The sequence below is a fragment of the Sinohyriopsis cumingii genome, chromosome 3 (genome assembly GCF_028554795.1).
Source record: "Sinohyriopsis cumingii isolate HCF-2022 chromosome 3, ASM2855479v2, whole genome shotgun sequence".
Lineage (NCBI taxonomy): Eukaryota > Metazoa > Mollusca > Bivalvia > Unionida > Unionidae > Sinohyriopsis > Sinohyriopsis cumingii.
Window position 1 is genome coordinate 37,423,037 of NC_142963.1, and position 23,699 is coordinate 37,446,735.

Here is a 23,699-nt window from a genome sequence, read left to right on the forward strand (position 1 = left end):
TTTGTTTTGAACATGTTCTACTGCCTTTTTCTGGAGATGGTTGTCTATTTCTTGGTGTATGGTAGTGGTTTTGAATGGGTCTGTTGGGATGTTTGTACGAGTTGGAACTCTAAGCAGAGGAGAAGTGTGGAAATTGATTCAGAGTCCCTTGGAAACCACCTGTCAAGTGCCTGAATTGTCATGGCAAATCTTGTCCCATTAGGCAGCAAAGAAATGGAGTCTTCCACTAACTGGGATGTGTGGAAAGGGCAGTGTGAAGATGATGTAGGAGACGAGGCTGTCAGGAGGAGAAACAATGGAATGAATGACAGGACCGTCTCTGTGCCTTATCTGCATGATTTTATGAGAACAGTGCCTTATGAGAGAATGGTTTTCAGAGGAGAGTGTCCTATGTGTGGTATTTGGGTCATCTTGTTGATTTCCTGTAATATCCCTGTATCAATGCAGTGGTTACAAGGGAGGAAAATTGTTCTTCTTAGTGGCCTGTTTGTGGACTTCTTCAACCTGGCAATTAAACAGAAGGTTAGACGATAAAGGATGTTCTGTAGTTTGGTCCAATGGTGGTCCTTCAGGACAATGAAGGCAGACAGCACTAAGTCGTGTTACACCAATTGTAAATTTATAGCAGCGGTTAAGGCATTGGCCAAAGTGTGTTGAGCAGCTCTGTTCAGTACTTTGGACATTTTTTAGAAAGACTTCCATGAATGCCCTGAAGTATCTGGAGTGGGAGAAGATAAGGCTACGTTCCACCTGATGGAAGATAGCCATAGAGACACAGTCCAACAATAAAGCCATGGCAATGATATTGTGCACTAACTGCCAAGTGTCATCAAAGGTCATCCTATCCATATATACGGAGTGTGGTTTTGTCATCCATAAGGCAGCGATATCACTGTCGACTGCTGGAGATTCCAAATGAAATACTGTGTATGGCAAGGGGAGAACTGCAGACGAAATGATGATGAAACCGGATCAAAATGTCTGTAATTCTCCCAAACATTAAAAGTAATAAAAGTTGGACTCTTTCTTTTCCTCATTAGATCAACAGATGCTGGAGCTCAGGTCCAGGCTGTTAATGGAATAGGAAGGGGGTAGAACTCCAAGGGTCAAAAGGCAGAAAACTTCTCAATGGAGGCTCGGAAGGCTGAATCTTCCTTGACATCAGATAGTCTAGAATTGATGACATCACTTAAGAATAAGCAGCATCTTCTTGGTTGCTGGAGGAAGTGCGGCAGAGGTCTTCTGTAATACTCAAGACTTCGCTGGTGAAGAGTGATGAGGTCTGTTGCTCACTAAATTCATAGAATGCCCTGAATTAGAAACCATGATTTCGAGACAATTGCTGAGTAAGGAGTCTCTTCTCGTGGCAGATTTAAGAGAGGTTTGTGAAGCGAACTCTACTGAAGCATGACAAACTAATCTTGGCATAGTGTCAAATGAGTGTCTCGAGGCAGTCTATGTGTTAGGCTGGTCACTGTACATGTCTGCATATGTTGGGTTTCATGTACTCATAGCCAGGCTGTTTAGTGATTGCGTCCGTAATATTTATTGTTTTGGCCCCTCATGATCCAGAGTATGTGGCATAGCCCAGTAGCAACAGAAATAAACCATATGTGTTTGGAGGATGTTGCCAGGATTTGTCAGGTTGGGATGGGTTATGGGATGTTTGATCCATGTAACCATTCCATGTGTCTGCTGAATGAGAAAGAACATTGGCTGTTTGTTTAGCTCTTTCCCTTGCATTTCCGCCATGGAAATAGTTAAACCCGAAGGAGGCAAGGCTGTTAGGAGTTGCCAATAATACTGATTCCTGTTGCAGTGACTTGTGTCCTGGAGCTGTTATGGAGCATGACAATGTCCAACACTCTGAGGTTGAAGGGTTAGAGTTGACTTTTCTCCCTTGTCCGAAAGAAATTCTCACACTGTGGGAAGGTCAGCATGCAGATGTAAAACATCGTCATCCTTAGCTGTGTGTCTTTGCACTTTGCCCATAGTTCTAATCTTAAGTCAGTTTGAGCAAAACCTATAAGACTGTGTAGACCTGCACCTATCTTTAGAACTTAATGTCATTACAGAGCTAAATCTTAAAAAGTTCATCCGGAAATTGATAAAAGACAGTTGTATAAAGCAATAAAGTATACAGGTAAAATATAATGAAAATACCACCTGTAGGGAAAAGTATAAACATGTGGACCTGTACCTGTCTTGTTTGAATACACAGTGGATGCAGAGCTATACCAAATGATGGTTACCTGTGATAGCTGATGACCTTTATTACAATACTACATGTAGGGAAGGTCAAGGATGGCATGTACAAGCAGAATCATTGAAGCATGGCATTTCTGGCTAAAGATAATGTGGTAAAGGAGACTACCTGAATGTACCAGTAATGAAGGAATTAAAAATATAAAAGGAGTTTCTTTAAGGCATAAAGACATGCACGCATGAAAAAATATTGTTGCCCAAATTTTCTGAAGTTGCATAGGCTAGCCATGTGAATGACTAAGTGTTTTCTAAATATAATGCAATGCTTATGCAGATAAACATGACTCAAGCATCACCTACAGTAACATGCATGACTGAGTAAACCATGTATAGAAAGCTTTCCTGTACTTATCCAACCAAAGTGGAAGCAATACAGAAATGTACACTAGTGTTTATACCGTGGTCTCCCTTATGAACAAAAATGTAAAATCTAACTGAGTAATTGTCTTTGATGATTACAACCAGTTGCCACTCACTTTTTATGGCCAGAATCCCTTGGCACCAACAAGCTTGTGTTGAAAAGTGCCATTCAAGATAGGTCACCCCCGCTAAAGTGACAAGCATATTAGTGCAATAATGTAAAATCTACCTCTCACAAGCAGCCACATTTTATTTTAATATATTTCATGCATGGTATGTAATCCGATTATCTTTACTGATGACAGGATTTTGTTACTGGAAGACATGTTGGCAAAAGTACATGTACCACTAAGGTTTATATTATATCAACAATACCAACGTTTACAGGAAATGGGGTCAACAATGTTGTGATAGAGTATTGAGCTTCACACAGCGGCTGAGTAATTGTCTTTGATGATTACAACCAGAGGTAATTGTCAAGATCATAACAAGGTCAGCATACGCTAAATATAAATTTTGTGGACAAACACAGAGAGAAATTAACCTTGAACAAAACAGGGTACCAGACAAAGACCAAAAAGTCATGTGACAGTACATGTATCAATTGCATTATAAACAAGGCATTTTGTTGACTCTACAAAAGTTTTGTCTGCATAATTAAGTTTCAATAACAAACAATAAGCAAAATAGGAATAGATCGTTACAAAACTTTAACATTTCGTCACATAAATGGAGAATTAACACTTTAGAAGTAAAAGTTATTTGACTTGACGGCAATGGGTTGAGTTGCTGAAAAATTTCTATGTTGGAAAGACTAAAATATACAACATGGTAAAAAAATAAGGAAAATATTCTGCGCCAGTGGGAAAATGGAAAGAGAATTATTTGAAATGCCAAGCAATGTATGTACCAACATGTAAATGACATTTTTGAATGATTTTCCCCATGAGCATGTCAACAATACCCTACTCGCATTTGACGCTGTATGTTAACTTGAAATAAATCGGTTCTTAACACAAGAAGAACCATTTTATAAATAGTGCTACTTTTAAATGAAGATATTAAATGCTTTGAAGTTATTTGTTGATTTCTTACTACATGCACATACTTGTCACAAATATAGTCCCCTATCTGAAAAGGTCACCCATCTTATATGGCCACATTCCTGGTGCAGAAGGGGAGGCAGTATAAGAGGGGGACCACTGTATTACAGACAAAAACTTGCACATAAAAAGAAACTGAAGCACCATTATAGATACCTACAAGTAAAATCATTGAAGCCTGGCACCTGGACGCTATGCATGCCTCAGAACAGAGACTTACTGATATGTATCTGTTCATAATGGAATTACACAGAGAGGTCTCAGAAACGCTTAATCACGCGTATTTGGACACCAATTATTTCATCTGGGATGCAGAAAATCGCTTAGGTGAGAGTCCTCTGTATGCACGTAATAGGTGAGTGGCACAATTCAAAGACTTGCCAGTCCTGCTACAGCCACGTGCTTAGTGGGAAAATGTGTTGATCAGTTAGCTGTGCTGATATTTACAATGACATAATTCAGTGGCTGAAAGACACACTGACGTACATGTTGCCGTTATGAGAGTACATCAAAAGAATATGATGCAATTTTGCTGGGCAGCAAGTTCAAAGACATTTTTCATATGTCCATCTATTCAGATGTAACAAGAACAATTCAGGAGGAGTAACAAAAGCAAGATTTTCAAGATGGCAAGTGTCATGGCCATATTGGATGTCAGAGTAGTATCATTTTCATTTAGGTCCAACTAGACCATGTGTGGGCAAAGTTTCATGGCAATCCTCCAAGTAGTTTATGTTGTTGTGGGGTTTAACGCCATTTTTCAGCACATGATAGGCTATGCATGGTGGCCAGTTTTAATGGTGGAGGAAGAACCCGGGAAAACCCCAGAAAGAACCACCGACCCACAAAAAGCCACTGGCAAGCTTTCTCACATACCCACATTGTGAGATGGCAGTGATCCATAATGGAGAGCGCTTTAGACCATTCTGGGTCCCCAGTAGTTTATGAGGGGTAGTGATAACATACTTGTGCTAGCACATGGACATTTGACAGATATAAAACACAAATGGCCATCCCATTAACTCTTCCTGTCTAAATGAGTGAAAAATTAAAGCCATTTGCCTCCCATCGAACTGATATGCCTAAAAAAGGGCTCATAATTATGAAAAAATTATAAATGTACCAATTTATTTTATACCTGTTCTAGTGACTTTCTAAAAACTCTAACAGTGCAGAATGAGCCGCAACACATCTGATGAATGTATATATTCCCATTATCACACTTTAAATGCAATTTCAATGAAAAAACACCAGTATCAACATGGCTGAAAAAAACATTTTCTACTTGTCTAAAATATAGTCTAAAGCTGCATGAAATTCCCAAGTTTTACTTCCTATTGTAAATACAATTCTGAAACAGCTTATTTACTCCAGCCTTGATCAACAAACAAGCGTTTGCTTACAATGCATCTAGTGTCAATGTATATAACTTGTTTCTTTAATTGCATTACCTTCCGCAGTGATGAAAGTCCACTCAGTTTTATCTTCTTTCCTCCTGATGGAACTGTAACTGCTGCAAGCTGCGAGGAAATAATTTTGCCACCATTTCCTGATGACCTATCTCTCCTCACTGGAAGTCCCAGTCGTTCATGGACACTTGGGCGTGGCTTCTCAACTTCACCTAAATGACAAACACATTAAAAGCTTCAGCATCAACCACTAGAATATGAAGCATAAATAAATAACTTGCTTGCTCCCAATTTTAACATTTTCTATTGCCAAGTAACAAAAAATTTTAACAATTAAATGGTTTAACAGAAAAACTGGGATTTTTGCAGTTTGAGTTATTCAGACATGATTTTGGTCCTCCATAAAAAACTGAAAAATGTGCAAGGGGTTGGGGTCCTCCCTCTAGTGGGTCTCAAGGGGTCTGATGGACCTTATTATCAGAATATGCTGTGAAGTTGTTACTTTATTAAAAAATTTTATAAAAAAATCATTTGAAAAAATAACAAACTTCCAACAATACTTCAAGAATTTTGCAACGTTCATTGTCACATCAACTTGTTCTCGAATAAAATTAGTGCTTAAATTGTTACATGTACATGTAAATGTTCACTCAGTTATTTTTATTTGTTAATTTTTGCAGTAATTATTTTGTTACACTTTTCTCTTTTCAGATAAAATCTGTAAAATAAAACAAATAATCAGCAATATACAAATAATCACATAAAATCATTTGTATCTTCCCCTCCACTGGACACGACCCGCTGATATGCCAATCTTGCTTGTTTTGTAGCCTTAGTGAATATTTCTTTTGCTTTCCTTTTTGTTTACCACCGATGTGTTTGGCTTAGTGTTCAATCTTTTCTATTTTTCTTAGCCAAGTTTTTTCTTTCTTTTCAAGCACCTAAGCACCTCCTTGTATTGGCTGTAAATTTTTGTTTCTGACAGTCAATTTCTCTGTATTAAGCTACTTTTGGAGGTGCTGGCTGCTGCACCAAACTCTTAACAACCATGATTAGCAGAATTAAAATCTTTCTTGCAAAGATCACAAAATGTCAGTCGTCTGGCATTCAGTTTTCTTTTGAAATGAAAAACTACACTATGCTCGACTTTTTGCTTGAGCCATTCCCATAGCCACATATTTTTTCAAACCTTTATCCTCTTTTGTGTCCTGTGTTCTCTCACATGAGAAGCAACATTTTGCAAGCATGCTTCTTTCTTTCTATTTCCATCAGTTTCCATTACATGAAAATTAACTGGATGAATAGAAACTTTTGACCAATCAGAATACTCTTTACAATGTGTGTTAAATAATATACAGAACAAATACTTTACAAGGATCACTGTAGAATGGGACCAGACATTTTTTTAAAAAATGGATCGGAGATGAAACAGAAAATGGACTATATCAGGAATCAATGTTTTTCTCATTGGGAGAAAAGCGGAATTCTGCTTTAAAACTGAGACAAATCATGCCTGGTTATACAAATTTTTGGTTGCACGCTTTTGACATCACAACAGTATTCATAATAGTGATCAAAAATAAATGTCAATCCAAACAAACAGACAAGTGTATGCTAACTTTTATATAAGATAAGATGTACAGCGACAACTCTGCCACAACTCTAGCCCACTTTCTGGAGTGATCCCAAATTCTAGACCAGAACCTTGTTTCAAACCCTGCATAAAAACCCTGCAGAACAAAAAAATCTGAAGATGTCAAAACCAGAACTTGGAAGAAAAAGACCTTTGCAATAAAATACTGCAAGTTTATTGAAATATTTCAATCAAACAAGAATCAATCAAAGGGACTGATGCTCTACTGGCTGAAAAGAATTTCCAGGAATGCAAGACAATTTCTTCCTGTTAAATGTGGAGTGCTGAAACCATCTTTGATATTCTTCAGCAATAACAAGATTTTAAATCAGCAGCTGTGGTGGACATATTCAGTGTATCCCCTAGGGGTGCAAGACTGAGAATATAAAATCTCCTTGGTGTCCAAACTGGGGGTCAGACTGAGTAAAAAACAAACTTTGGTATTAAAACTGGGGGGTCACATTAAAAAATTGTTGGTGTCTGAAACGCAAATGAGGGCAAAGGGAAACACTGCATGATAACTGATATCAACTTGGCACCACTTTCTTTAGGCCCAACATGGCATAATAATAAGTCTTCTGTTGATATATCTTTCCATTCTGGAGGCGCAATGATAATGATATTACAAAGATGGATACCATAACTGCCATATTTGAAATAGACTGGCACTATTTCATTAAGTAATAATTAGATATCATAAAAAGTCTCTTAGGAAAAGCACTATATCAATATAACCATCCATAAGGGATTAATAGTGATAAGATTTTTGAGATGGTCATTGTGGAAGTATATTAGAAGCTCGATCAGCACCATTTTCACTTGCGACCACCTGGACATCATAGGAAGTTTTTCAATGAAAGACCCATGCTGATACGCTATTATTTCATGAGAGCGAAGAAGTCTTTCAGTGAAAATCTCATGCTGACATGACCATTTATTCAAGTTATATACAGATAAGTTTTTAAAAATTGCCACTGTGGCAGACATACTAAATATCTGAATGGCACCATGTGGTCCAACTAGACATTGTTCATTAAAAATCCCACAATAAGACAATCATCCATTCAGAAGTTGTGATAATATTTTCTAGATGGCTGGTGTGTGGCTATGTTTATTTTGCATCAAATATACATCATAAGAAGTCTTCTGGTGAAAACAACATGGCACCATTATTTTTCATTCATAAGGGTTAGCAATAACAAAATTCAGCCATACTGGTCATCAGATTGGTACCATTTTCATTTACGACCTATGACATTATTAAAGTGTGTTCAGAAGTAGCAATAAACAAGATTTTCAGGATGGCCACTGTGGTGGCCATATCTGACATCAGATGAGCACCATCTTCATTTAGGAGAAGAAAAAAAACCATTAGAAGTCTTTTAGTGTAAACTCAAAGTTGATATGACCCATCTATTCAGGTGGACACTGGTGTAAATACTGGATGTCTGAGTGGAACAATTTTGTATAATGTTTTAATGGCAATCAACCAAGTAGTTTAGGAGGAGTAGCAATTACAAACTTGTGCTAATGGATGGATGGATGACAGGCAACAAATGACAGAGAACAGATCATCTCACATGCTCTTCTGGTCCATGACCATCCATAACCCTACTGCATTTAAAGACCTTCCTCTGCGGCGGTTCGAGTCTAAGATTCAGCCAATGTGGGTATGTGAAAAAGCTTGCCAGTAGCTTCTCAAGGGTCGGTGGTTCTTTCTGGGGTTTTCCCGGGTTCTTCCTCCACCATCAATACTGGCCGCCATGTATAGCCTATCGTGTGCTGAAAAATGGCGTTAAACCTACAACAACAACAACAACAATAAAGACCTTCCAGGAATTTAAGATATGACCATTTCTTCTTTATAGCTGCAGAGTCTGGAAATCATGTCTGATATTCTGGAGTAATAATAAGATTTTAAAGTTGGTAGCTATGGTGGCCATATTGAATGTTAACACAACTTTAACTAGAAGACTTTTGGTGAAAACTCCATGTCAATATGTCCAACCATTCAAGTGTAGTAATGATAAAAAGATTTTCAAGATGGCAATCATGACAGCCATACTGTCTGTAATACTGGCAACATCGTTATTTAGGACCAACTAGACATCAGATGAAATCCTTTTGAAAAAACTAAAAACTACAGAGTCTGAATTAGTAGCAGTAACAAGCTTTTCAGGATGGCCATCATGGTAGTCATATTGGCTGTCAGATCTGCACCCTTTTTATTTAAGACCAACAAGACACCTTAAGAAGTATTTTAGTTAAAGCACATGTTGATGTGCTTGTGTTTGTTTTTCTGGTTTAATGCCATTTTTCAGCACATGATACATGGCTGCCAGTAAACATGGAAAACCCCTACAAGAAAAAGTTACCCACAGGAAGCTATTAGCAAGCTTTCTCACATACCAACTGCCTAGAAGGAATAGCAATAATAATATGTTAAAGGTGGCTACAATGGTGGCCATATCTGAGTGATGATAAGCATCATTTCATCATGGAACATTTTAAATTTTCTGGTTGGAAAAAAAACCCACAAAACAAGTTGGTAAGATTTTCTGTTCAAGGGAAGAAAAAAAAAGATTTTTAAAGTGGTCACCCTAGTGGCCACATTGGAGGTCACATCAGCAACATTTTCTTCAGTTAGGTCTACATAGACATAATAGGAAGCCTTTTGGTAGAAACACCATGTCAATACAACTTTCTGTTTAGGAGTACAAGTGGCAAGATGGCTGCCACCATAATCTTTGATGTCAGATATGCACCTATTTCATTTAAGACTAACTGTTAAACATAAGAAAGAAGTCTTTTGGTGAAAACCCCATGCTGACACATCCAACCCACTCCGTAGGAGTGGCAATAACAAGAGTTTCCAATGTAGCATTAACAAGATTTTCAAGATGGCAACTGTAGTGGTCATATTAGTCATTGGATCAGCACCATTTTCCTTTTGGAACCAAGCACGTATCATGGGAATTCTTCCATTCAAACCCCATGTCAATATAACTGTTTAGCAGAAGAAATAATGACAAGATGTTCAGTTGGCTACCACTGCAATTATATTATAGTCTGAATATACATCCCTGTTCATTTGCCTCCCCCCCCCCCGATTTCAATAATGGAAATCTTTTTTGTGATAAAAAGTGCATTGAACTTGGTCAATTCATTCACTGATTTGTAATTTCTAAGCTGACTGTGACCAGAGTGGCCCTAACAATGGCATCCTCTAAGTCTTTCATCCTTAACAGACTTTCCATTGTAGTTGTCTTTCTTTTCCTTTGCTTGATTCGACATCGTAAATATTGGAAGCAGACAGTGTAGTTTTTTCCTTATATGTACATCCATGTGCTGTCTTGGATACACCCCTTCACTGAAAATGGGCTTTTCCAGGAACTGGAAATGACTGGAAAGCATGGTCATCTTTTACAATGAAAATTTCTGCTTGGAGTCAAATGCACAGATGATAACAGGGTTAGGGTCCCTGTGAGCATAATTAGGTTTGAAATTATAAATAAATAAATGAAGTGACTAAGTTCTGTGCATATTTTATTTCATTTATGCTTTTCGTGTTGTTTTTTTTACATCAGTTGTGGGGGGTGTGTACAAACAAATGGGGAGGTATATTCAGACTATAGGTGGCAGATTGGCAATCTTTAATTAGGACCAATTAAGCATCATAAGAAAACTTGTGGTGAAAAACCCATATCTATTTAACTTTCTGTTCAGGAGGAGTAGCAATAAAAATATGCTTAAGGTGGCTGCCATGGTGGTCATTACTGTGCTACAGATTGGCACCATTTCCGAGACATCACAAGAGGTCTTATGGTAAGAACCACAAGTCAAGATGACTTTCAGTTCAAAAGTAGATGTGAGAACAAATTTTCAATATGCTTACAATTGTGGCCATACTGTATGTCAGACTGGGCTTTTTGATTAAGAACCAACTAGATATCTTAAGAACTTTTTTCCAAGTACACTTCCATTTTGATATGACCATGCATTCAGGACAAAGGATAAGATTTTGAAAATGGTCAAGGTGGCAGCCTTATTGGATTCTGAAGCACCTATTTTGTTTAGGACCAACTAGACCTTGGAATGAATGTGTGCACATATTTTCATGGCAATTCTGCAAGTAGTTCGTGAGGAATGGCAATAACAAACTTTTGCTACTGGTATGTCAGATGTTGGACAACAGGCCACCCCATAAGCCTTTCTGGTCTATAGCCATCAGAGCTAAATATATGGTCCAATTATGCACATAGTTTTTAAATGGCACTTGCCCTGGGCCTGTGTATCAAAAGAGAAAGAGAGAGAGAGAGATGTGCAGAATGCATAATATTTATGGCTAGGTGGGCTAAAAAATTGGGAGATTTAATAGTTTCTTACCAGTTGTGAATGTAATATTAATAACAGGGCTCTTACGACCCTCCCTTTTCAGTCCTTCATCTGAGGAATCTGTACTTTCAGGCCCTTCTGATTTCTTCACTCCAACAGATCGGATCAGGGAGGATGACTTGTTACCCATCCTGTCAAAATCAAACTTCCTTGATTGATGCAAGGCGGTGTCATCCAAGTCACTGTTCTTAACACGACCTTTAGCACTGTCTCCAAGGACAACACTAACCAAACCTCGTCTTAAGCCCCTTTTAGACTCTCCATCAGAATCAGATTCTTCCTCAACAAATCTCTTTTCTTGGTTCCTTTTATAAAATACTCGTTCTCGTCTGTTTTCAAGTCCTGCAGAACCAGGCAAATTTTTATGAGTTTTGGGGCGATCTCTCTCAATTCTTTGTGGAGAATCTTGTGCCATTCTTTTTCTCCGTTCTCTAGCTATATCTTCAATGTGTCTTTCATTGACTCCCTTTTTCTTGTCACGCCATGTGTCTGTCTCAGAATCTGTATCCATATCACTAAAACTTGATACACTTTTATCACTTCCACCATCCGAATGAGACAATTCTCTCTGCTCACTAGAGTTTCTCCTTTTCATTTCAGATTTGGATTTAGAGTAATGTTTATCTTTCGTTCTTTTGTTTTTTTCTTCTGTTGAATCATATGGCTTTTGTGATTTTCTGTCCTTTGCAGTTTCATTGGACTTGGCTCTCAATCTAGAATGAAAATTTTCTCTTCTAGAAATTGATTTGGACCTTGACCGTGACCTAGTTTTCCTGTGTTTGGACCACAAATGTGACCTTAGTTTGTTCTTCATTTGCACTGGTGATCTTGAAGGAGGTTCTAATTTTCTGTTTTTTGACTGAGGCGGTGAATCAGAGTCTGATTCTGACCTAGATTTGTGTGCAACTGTCCTTGTATAGTTAGAGATTTTCTTTTCTAATGCTAATTCTTTGGATGAAGAAAAATTTACATCAGACCCTATTTTACAGGCAGAACTTACAGTCTTTTGTTTCTCATTACATTCGAGAGATTTTCCCTTGGCTTTAATTGTATGACCTCTTTCTGAATCGGACAACAATGTGGATTTTTTGGACAACTTTGAATCATTATCAATTCCACCTCCTGAATATTTCCTCCTCGTTCTTTGAGAGGAAGCTCCTTTCCTTCTGAAATGCAGTTCATCATCAGAGTCATTCTCAGAGTCTGAAACATGGTCATACCTAGATGAAGGTACAGAAAGAGATGATTTTTTTACCTGAGACATTCCTAATTCACTGTCAGAATCAACTTTTTCACCTGCTCTACCTATATGGAACTCATCACCACTCTCCAAGTCGGAGTTTGAGCCAGAATCTGGCTCAGATCTGGAACCACTGTTAGAGTCTGAGTCTGGCTCAGACTTGGGACCACTGTTAGAATGGGAATCTGAACTAGACTTAGAACAACTTTTAGAAACTGAATCTATCTCAGATTTGGAATCACTGTTAGAATCTGGGTCTGACTCAGGACCAATGTTAGAGTCTGAGTCTGACTCAGACTTGGGACTACTGTTAGAGGAAGAGTCTGACTTGGGTTTGGAACTTCTGCCCAAGTCTGATTCAGACACCTTCTTTGATTCATACTGACTGTCACTTTCGGAATCAGATTCTTGACTAGAACTTGCTACACTTCCACGTCGCCTTCTCCTCCTACTCCAAGTACTCTGACTACTTTCAGACACAAGAGGTGAGGGCTCTCTCTTTAGAGTGCTCACAACAACAGATTCATTTATTAGGTTCTCTTTCTCTAAATCCAAATCTGTATTGATATTCTCAGGGTCAGACTGAACAGTATTTGAAGTATCCAGGTCTGTAGCACCTTTGTCTGCATCCTTTTTCTCAGTGTCATAAACTCTGGCTTTTGAATGTACATATTGCTCATTCTTTTTGTCTGATTCATCACGTTCATGAGATATGGAAGCATCATCAGTTTTATTAGTCAACATATCCTTTTCATTACCTTTTGGATCCTTTTCATCAAGATGATTATCTGATCCATCATCATTCTCCTGTGCTTTCAACCTGTCACTAAAAGTATCATTTTGGTCTGAATCAGATCCTTCAGTTGTACTGTTCTCTTTTTCTTCCACCTCTTTCTCTTTTCCTTCTTCTTCTTCCTCGACTGACTTTTCCTCTTTATCTTCATCTTCCTCTTCCTCCTCATACCAATCTTCCTCCTCCTCCTCACTATCAGAGTGATCATCATAGCGACTGAACTTGTCTGTGAAATAAAGGAATGTAACAGTAATAAATAAACAATTATAATTGTAACTCACGAATGAACTCATTCAAGATTTTGCTGATGAAAGCTTACTTACCAAGTTGTATTCAACTCTACCTCTAAACAATGAAACATCAATAAATCAGGCATGGAAATCAAAATTTCTGATCTTAAGATTTTATAACATTTAATTATAAAGAGATTTGCTTTTTAATGCCACTTTTTTGACTGGTTGAGAGTGAAATCTCGATTTAAAAATCAAACTCTGAGTTTACAATCTCCAGGTCAGATATACAACCATCTCAATACTAGGCAGATGTAACGTGTACAGTTAATTTTTTTTCGTAATGTTTGTAACATAACATCATCAATCAATTTGCACTGCAATGCACATGTAAGATTAATTGAATTTATGTTGAGGTTTGGTCCAAGACAAGGAAATCCCAGTCAAGGGGTTACAGTATTTGTCTCCCTACATGGTCAAGTGAGGTCATAAATAATGTAACCCTGCAACAGGAATTTCTTTGTCTTCGTACAAACACTGACACAGATTAGTTTTCTTATCAAACTTTTTCCAATTAAATTAAAATAACGGTGCATTTTGTTTGCAATATATTTAGCAGATTCAAATAATGAGCTACTATCATTGCCTCAGTATATAAAGCTCATCAGGTATTATATTCTTTTATGAAAATATCTAGCTATATATACTGCTCTTATAAAAGAAAAATCAAGAAAAAGTTATTATTTTATGTCTTGGAAGTGTGTGTGTGTGTGTGATTAGGATTCTTTAACGTAGCTTTAACAATTTTTCATTCATATCGCTACGATGTCTGCAGTGTGGCAATTTATAGTGATGTCGAGCACTGGGACATCATGCCACAGACATGTAGCATGATGTCCCACCCAGTCACATTATCCTGACACCAGGCCGACCAGTCCTAACACTAACCTCTTAATGCTGAGTGCCTAACGAGGCAACTGTTAGTATCATTTTTGTAAGTCTTTGGTATGATTCGGTCAGGGATCAAACCCAAGACCTCCTGTTTCTGAGGGGGATGCTCTAACCACTAGGCCACTGGAGCGGTGTGTTTGAAGTATTGCACAACAAACAGCTTGGAGCAATGTGCTGCTGTTTACATAAATACTGCCCATTAAAATGAACCTGTTAATAAGGGCAATGGGGTGACCTACTGACCCTAGGTATACAAGTTCTATGCATGAGGAAACAGAAACATAAGAACATTTGATGTTATTACTGTATTATCACATGTAATCGATGGACATCATATGTACTTAATATCTTTTGTACAGTTAAATTTTAACTTTCTTCAATTCTAATTTGGAAAACTTTCTACGGTAGGTAACGGCACCATACTGTGCAGTACAACAGGCCCAACGGGTACAGTTCTAACAGTGTGTGTAGCGACTGAGGAAATTTTTAATCCATGACTTTCTTGGAAACTCTGGGGACAGATTCTGGGTGCATGACAATGTTGGAAAAAACCAGTCTGACGTAACACACTTCTGTCCAGCTTTGATGTAGCTCTTGAGTTTGGATTTTTGTAGCCAGTGATATATATATTGCCTGTGTCTATAGCTCTATCAAATAGCTTGATTAGTGTGTGTGTGTCTTGAAATGTTTTGTATGTTGTGTTATCAAAGTTGGAGAGACCGTAAGCAGCTTTATGAGTGAGTTTCTTGTTGTTATATATCTGTTGTTGTCATTGTTGTTGTCACTGTTGTTGGATTTTATTGCTCCAATCAATCATAGAATAGATAAGAAAGGTTTCTACTTTTTTAAAAAGTTCCAAACGCTTGTACACTGTGACTGAGACAACAAATGGACTGAGATAACCAGACTGAGACAGGAAAAGTAAGGTTAGCAAAACAAGCAGATTTCTGTTGCATGGGTGCGAACAGATGTCAGAGTAGGCACAATTAATCTTTTCCCAATGTTATAAATATAACCTCACAAACCAAGTTGTATTTGTCACAATGCCTCAAGTCTAGGTGGTGTCAAGCTCTGCTATCAAATGCCACATTACCTCATTAATATGCACAAATATGGATAATAATCTGTGATGTTTTCAATATTACCTTCCATGCAAAGTCTTCTTGAAATTTGCTCTGGAATGCAGCTGTAGGGTGATTTATGATGGTACTATGTATAATGCATGATGGTCAATGCAGATGTGAGATGCATGACACGTGGGGGGCTATGGAGAAAGTTCACATGAAATTTCTGGAAATTTAAATATATTTAAATTTCGGGGAATTTCTAATAAAGCTGTAGTAAAATCTTAAAAATCTTCTAGTTAAGGAATTACCCCTCTCCACTTTAGATTATTAAACAACCTTTACCATTTGAAAGAAACACATTTCTGATGATGGTTCATGTTATTGACTGCTAAATTGTTTTGGTTACCATGGCAACTAGAAGTGAAAAATTCTTAAACACTTTTGCTCCAAATAATGACATAAACAGGAATTTGTCACTCCATATAATCTGGCTATATGTAAAACTACAATGGCTATGATCATGACAGAAAGATCCATGCTTACAGTTTTGGGAAAAGTAATTCAGCTCTCACCCATTATAATGTGATTCTGGATATCAAACAATACTACTATTGGACCCGTTGGCCGAAATCATACCAATGTACAAAATAATGGTTGAAAGAAACAAGGTGAAACTCAGTTTTATATCTACATTTCCAAAATTACATTATCAAATTTTTTAAAATACTACCTGCTATATCACTGCTCTGCATATTGCACTATTGACAACATATTGAGATTTTGGATACAAACAATATTAATCTGATGACAAAAGGGATAGGTTACTGTTGTAAAATCTTACAGCAACCCACTAATGTGAAACTCTTGTCATTAATCAAATTATACACCTTTGAACTGGGTAGAAATAATAAGGAAACAGGTAAATTAAATATATTTATTGACTTTCTAAAGTATATAAATTTATAATATTCCCAAATAATAATTCATGATGATAGTTCCTTAACTAACATGGTCACTATTTTTTAAAATGTTATCACGAAAATACACTGATTGATTAGTAGAGAGAAAAAAAATGTTGATGATGTCCCAGGAAATATAGTACATGAATTTTTTTTGTCTCCTGTCATTTATAGGCCATAAAAAAATTGCTTTTGAAAATAATTTAGGGTGTCCCAAGACTTACAGTCATTATGGTAACAATCTCAGTCAGTTGCAACATCACCTCATTAGTAAAAGTGAATCTCAATCATTAATGAAATCCCTGAAGATGTTAATGATGCAAGCATCAATTCCAATCCATCAAACTTGGATCAGAAACATGGTCTCCAAACTGGTAACAAACTCTGCCAACTGAACTATAACATATTCTTTTTAATGCAGAAGAAACATTCATCACATCATTTCCATCAAAAAGATGCATTCAAGTAGAAATTATGTGAGCAGGCTCTAGGTTACCATATGATGCAACAGCCATTTGGCTTTACCAACTCAATGAAATTTTTTGAGTAGTGGGTGGGTCCAATTAAATAAAGATTGACTTGAATCAAGTATGTTTACCACTGACCAACACCACAGGTCAGAGATTTGACATGTACATACTGTAGAGACCATGGAACTAGTGGCAAAACATCTCAGTATGTATCAGCAAACATACCATGTACTAAATGTCTTTGTTAAGATGAATATTTTCATAAAACAACAATCACACCAATGTCCATATCAATTATGATTTAGGATCTTTCTAATTCATCTAAAGCATTCAACTCTGAATCATCCTGAAAACAGTTAACAGTGCTCTTGAATTTTTTTTAATATTACATTTAAGGCCAAGGAAAAGTGGCTTCTGAAGTACCACTTGACTTGTGTAAAGGTCAACTTTTTCTAAAGATATTCAAATACATGTAGATTTAGATAAACCCTGGGAATAGGGCTATCCAGTTTTTGGAGCACCGAGTTAGATACAAATTAAGGCAATACCTATAAAATAAAGCAAAAGTCCCTTAATGAGACTGATGACTGAAAAGAAATTAAAGGATAAAACCATTTCTTCTTTTTAACTGCTGAGTGTTAAAACCATCTTGATATTCTTGAGCAATAAAATGATTGCCAAGATGGCTATAATTGGATATAATTTACAAGATTGGCACAAATTTCCTTTAGGACCAACTAGGCATCATAAGAAGTCTTATGGCAAAAACAAAATGCTGAAAAGTTAATCATTCATGAGTATCAACAACAAGCTTGTCAAGATGTTTATCATTGTAGCCATACTGAAGGTAAGATCAAAACCAGTTTAAATTAAGTCATTTCAAGAGTAAAATCAAGATGGTGTGCGTGTGAACTCTGGGTGGAGTGGGTGTAACAACCCATGAGTGCATTTGCAGGCATTTGACACAAGCAGTAGCCCAAGAAAAAAGAGGAAAAGATCCAGGTTTGGGCCTTTGACATTGGAGTTACACTGGATCTGTGTTTCTTTCTGTTTGATATGTTCTGAAACTTCCAGTCTAATGGGACAATGGAATTATAAGCATGGACAATGGTACTTCATCCGCTTTTCAAATGAACTCTTCCCCAACATAATACATAAACAAAACAAGTTTGGGTGCCAATATTCTGAACTTTTTAATTCTCCTCTATGCACTTCATTTGTGTAATGAAAATGATTAAGATATATATAAACTATCAATAGCTGTGGTGGACCAAGTGGTCAAAGCATCCACCACAATGCAGCAGGTCATGGGTTTGTCTACCCAAACCCCCCAACCCAACCCAATCCAATGTCATACTAAAGATACAGCTCCAGTGGCAAAGTGGTTAGAGCATCTGCCTCGGATGTGGGAGGTTGTGAGTTCAAACCCCAGCCAAGTCATACAAAAGACAATTTTTTTAAATGTGCAGCGGCCTTCTTTAGTGCTCAACATGAAGGGGTTAGTGATAGGACTGGTCAGTCTGGTATCAGAGTAATTTTACTGGATGGGACATGATGATACATGTTTGGCATGATGCCCCAGTGGAAGACATCACTATAAACTGCCACAATGCAGACATCATAAACAAAATGACTAAAATTGTTAAAACTATATTACAAATCACACACACATGCACAACCATGCATTCATTTTAAATGAAAACAAATAACTGTGCCAGAGGCAATTAAACAAACATAATGGAAATATACACATCATTTAAACAAGAGTGCAAACCAAAATTCAAGCTTTACAAGTCTTATCATCGACTATTATGCATACTGTGAGTAAATGCACAATTTAAAATCTAGATTTTCTGGTAATAAGCATAATTGTGGATTTTTGCCAACATATCTATAATCCACATTATATGTGCTACAATGAAGACAAAAATGTTTAATGGTTCCTTTCCTTTATTAAAAGCAGCCATCGATAAAATAAAAAAAATGTATTTAGGGAACAGAGAGGGACATATTATACATATATATTTCTTCATCTGGATCTGATATGGGGATGAATACAACACTTATCCTACTTTGCCCTTTCAAAGCCCTTTACACTCGAATGCGTTCATTAATGTTGTATAAAATTCAGTTCAGTAATTTTTCTGACGAAGTCACCAAAATTATTTTCTAGTTGTTCTTTTAAGCAACACATGTTGCCATATTTGATGGCAGAACTGGAACTTTTGTACATAATTGAAAGCCCTCTATGCCTGGATGATGTCTATTAAATTTGGTTAAACAATATTAAGTGCTTTTGTGAAATAGGGTAAAATAATGCTACACAGCTTTTGTGTAGACCCTTTCAAACAATTTTATCTTCTATATTAAGCAATGCCAGCCATATGAGGCAGAGCACCAGTAAATGTAAAGCTTTTGTTATTTTTCGTGATGACATGCTTGAAGCCAGATCATATTCCTCTATTTTGTTGCCGACCCTAGTGCACCTAATTGAATCGGTTTATCCCAGTATTTGAAGCACTTAATACATTATATATATTAAGTATTATAATAAATAGTGTTTTTTAAATTTATAAAAAGAAAAACAACCAACCTATACACCCAAAGTTTAAAATCAGTGCAGTAGGAAACACATGGTGGAGGCCTAAATCTGAATATCTTCAAGCACAACTTCTTCCTGCCAAGTTTGGTAACATTTTCATTCAGATGTTCTGAAGAAAGTCATTTAAATGTAGCTCTATTTTAAGTTATGGTGTAATTTCAATCAGTAGTAGCACTGGCTATATCTGAAGGAAGCTTTGTGTCAAATGTGATCAAATTCTGTTCAACTGTTGTTGTAGAAATCTTTTTAAAACTTTCTGCAACATTTAGAAATGATGGCCCAACTTGATGGCAAATCAGCATCATTTGTATATATCTGAAAGTTCATCATTCCAAGATGCCAAGTACCAAATTTAATCCAAATTGGTCAAGTAATTTTTGTGAACAAGTTTCAAATAACAGTTTTTGATAGGTGCACAAAAGAACAGGTCCTAACATAAACTCATTTGGCTTTCAGGTCAGATGAGCTAAAAATGCAGATGTTGTACATTTTAAAACTATACACCAGGAATGATTCCAAAAATAAAATTCTGGGTTCTCTGTCCTCATAACTGGGAAAGTTTAATTGCAAAATTAGTATTTTTTTGGAATTTTTAACATTACTATTAGGATTGTAACCTTCTGAACCTTACCATTCATAATTTTTGTTGTAAAATTAATTTTATACACTACAATTAACAGTAATTATTATCTACTTTTTTTCCTGATTTGTAAAGAAGCTGCCTTTTAAATAATAGCTGCATGTTGCTGTTGATGTGTTCTTAGTATAAAAAAAACATCGTTTTTTGTACAAGTCAATTTCGCTAAAGAAAAGCATGAAATAAGATGTTATAATGAATATGATTTGGTTCAGTAGTCTCAAAGTCGTATAGGGTTTCTTGCTGCCTACCTAGGCAGATGAATCTGAGACCATGTGTTGAATATAAGTAATTTTAAGTACAAAATATGTTTATCAACCATTAACAAAATGTATCATGAACTATCCAAACAGCTAGTGAACCCCTCCCCCCAAATTGTCTAATTATGGAAGAAATACTTATCTCTTATGATAAAAATGGGGAGCTGTCTGCTCTTATCAATCCCAATATTCAAGGGTCCAAATTAGGGAGTGAATCAGGTAAAAAGAGTCACCACAGTGTCATTTCACCCAAACAGGCTCAAAAGCAAAGGTCACCTTGCCTTGCATTTATTTCATGACATTACCCCAACCCATTTTCATTAATGATCAAAGTAAAACTTTGACATTTGTCAGTCTTTACTTCAAAGAGGAGGGCAGAAGAATAGAAAAAGAAATAATTTCTTCTCAAGTCAATTTTGATGCTAATTATATGATCACAAATGTCAGAAATTACATCACTATCTATGGGATTCCCTCAAAAAATTCACAAAGAAGCATTGAAAAACATAATTTGTGTTTCCCAATCAAAAACAAATTATCACTTCGTGGGTGTATCCATGTCCATTACTGATAAAATTCATCATATAAATAGATGAAAAGGGAACTTGAGCAGTGAAGGATGTTATCGATTTTTGACTGTAATCCATTTTCAAGGTTACCATTTCTATTATAGAACAACCGTGGTGAAATGAAATAAGAAATGTTAATATTTTTTATAAATTTCATCATCATCTTAGCAACCTGACATGAAAATATGCAAAAACATTGGTCCTTTAGGATATAGTAAACGTTTACATCCACTTCTCCCTATTTCACCAATTTCATTTATTCTGGCTGGTGAGTTACTGTGAAACGCATTATTTGTGTGGGTTTCAAATTTGGCAGTTTAGGTAAATAGTACATATTTATGGATACTTAATCTAGGATCTATCATTAAAAAAATATATAAAAAACCACCACAAAAAACCAATGATGCATATGTCTCTGCGAAAGATTATACCAACATTCCTTTCCACGCATTTCCAAGCAAATGGTTTTAATCATATGCCTTGTTTGACAGTGGGAGGGGTTGGTCATCAGATCAGGTCCTTGCCAATGGTCTATTAAGATGGCAATGAAAATCAATAGTAACATGCCATGATCAGATACTACTGCTTTTACAAATGTAATAAATATATACATGAGTGTAGAGCACAAACATACTGATGAATACAACACTTTCTAACCTTTTGGTCTTGATGGAGAGGACAAAGATGATCTGCTATTCTCATCAGTAAGTCCAAAGGCCCATTTATCTTGTGGGCGCAAAAATACAGGTTTATTTTCTTTGTCAGTTTGGTCTCCCTTTGGTTTTTCCTCCTCTCCCTCCAATGGGACAGTACTGATAACAATCAGATTTGTGTTTGCGTTTGATACCCCTCGTCCTCCTCTACCCCGACCTCGACCACGGATTCTCCCTCGCATTCCTCGTCCATGAGCTTGAAAATTCCTCATGAAATCTGTATTTCCTCGCCCCAACATTGAAACTGGTGTAATGAGATCTCCAACATCATGACCAAAGTGAAGAAAATCAGGGTCATAGAAAATCTGAAATAATAAGTGAGAGCTAATATAACACAGTACCAATGATCAAGAGTCCCTAATGGAAAAGAATGTCCATGATTTCAAGGTAAGACCATTATTTCTTTAAACTGGGGAGAGTTGAAACCATCTTAAATATTCTTCTGTGACAAGAATTTAAAATTAGCTGCAGTGGTGGACAAATTGGATGTCAACTTGGCACCATTTTCATTTAGGCCAAACCAAGAATCATAAAAAATCTTCTGGTGGAAATCTCATGTTCACATGGAAGAGCTGCAATAATAAGATTTTCATTACGTCTTACTCAGTAGTTGATTGGTGCCATTTCTATTTATTACTAACTTGACATCAAAGAAGTCTTTTGGTGAAAGCAAATGTGAAAATGACCATTCATCTAAGAGAAGCTTTTATAACAAGATTTTCAGGATGGCAGTTAGATCGGCACCATTTTCATTTACGACCAACTAGACATGAAAAAGAAGTCATTCAGTGAAAGCCCCATGCTTATATGACCAATTATTCAGAAGAAAAAAGTGATTGTCAACATGGCCACTGTTATAAAAATACTGATCATTTGCATGGTACCATTAGGATCAGTTAAACATCATACTAAGCTGTTTAACAAACACCTGATGTTGATACCAGACATGATTTTGGTCTTCCATAAAAAAAAAAACTGAAAATTTTTTATGAGGGATTTGGGGGTCCTCCCCCAACTGGGTCTTGAGGGGCAGCACCCCCGATCTGGGGTGTCCAGGGCTCCCAGGGAAAAACCCATTTTACACTCATGCTCCTGGTGCAACTTATGATCATAAAATAAACCAAAATAATCATTTGAAAAGAAAGTCGTGTGCTAACTAATATATGGAACAAATATTTTACAAGAGTCATTGTGTTATCAGACCGGACAGACCATTTTTAAAAAACTGGATCAGAGATGATATAAAAAACAGACTATATCAAGAAAAATCTGATTCAAGTCAGGAGAAAAATGGAATTCCACTTTAAAACGGAATAAAATCATGTCTGTGATACAATCATCAATTCAGGGGGAGTAGTGATAATACTTTCAAGAGGACCGTTGTGGCAGCTATACTGGACATCAGATCAGGACCAACCAGACATCATATTACGTCTTCTGGTGAAAACCACATGGTAATATTACAGTTTGTTCAAGAGAAGTAGCCATAACAAGATTTTCAAGATGGACACTGTGTTTACTAAGTTTCATGGCAACGCCCCAAGTAGTTTTGCTGAAGAGCAATAACAAAAACAAGGCTGATGGATGATAAACAACGAACCATCCAATAAACATTTTTGGTCAATGACCAGTAGAATTAAAAATGATATACAACAAGAACTCAAAAAATACAATTAAGGGAATGCTCAAACAAAGCAAACCAATATCAGTGGAAGTGATAGTTATGGTGGAAGGTGGAAGCTAGGGAGATGGTAACACAGATTTTTTCAGTTATGTATTTTTTTGTCTTTTTTATTGCAGTGAAAGGATTCTAAATTTTTGGGATGATATGTGAATATTCAAGGATAATATTATTGGTGGATGATATATACTTTGGAAACAAAAGCTTTTCTATTCAAATTCTTGGATGATGGAGCAGAAATAGAAGTTCTGTAATGCAGTTTTGAGACATTTCCTATTCTGTTTATCTGGCTTGGTTCATTATAGGTACCTGTTTTTTTTTTTTTTTACAATGTTCATCAGTTACCTTCATTAGTAATTGTT

At 36.5% G+C, this 23,699-nt stretch overlaps 1 protein-coding gene across 1 annotated transcript in view; it reads right to left on the reverse strand.

Annotated features, from left to right (window-relative positions):
* Positions 1 to 23,699, reverse strand: part of LOC149802707 (uncharacterized) — a 44,773-nt gene that overhangs the window by 6,558 nt on the left and 14,516 nt on the right. The window contains exons 4-6 of the mRNA XM_089952102.1: positions 21,601 to 21,961; positions 11,157 to 13,424; positions 5,180 to 5,349 (exon numbers count right to left, since the gene is read on the reverse strand). Of these exons, the coding sequence (XP_089808228.1) occupies positions 5,180 to 5,349; positions 11,157 to 13,424; positions 21,601 to 21,961 (2,799 nt within the window). The remainder of the gene's footprint in view (positions 1 to 5,179; positions 5,350 to 11,156; positions 13,425 to 21,600; positions 21,962 to 23,699) is intronic.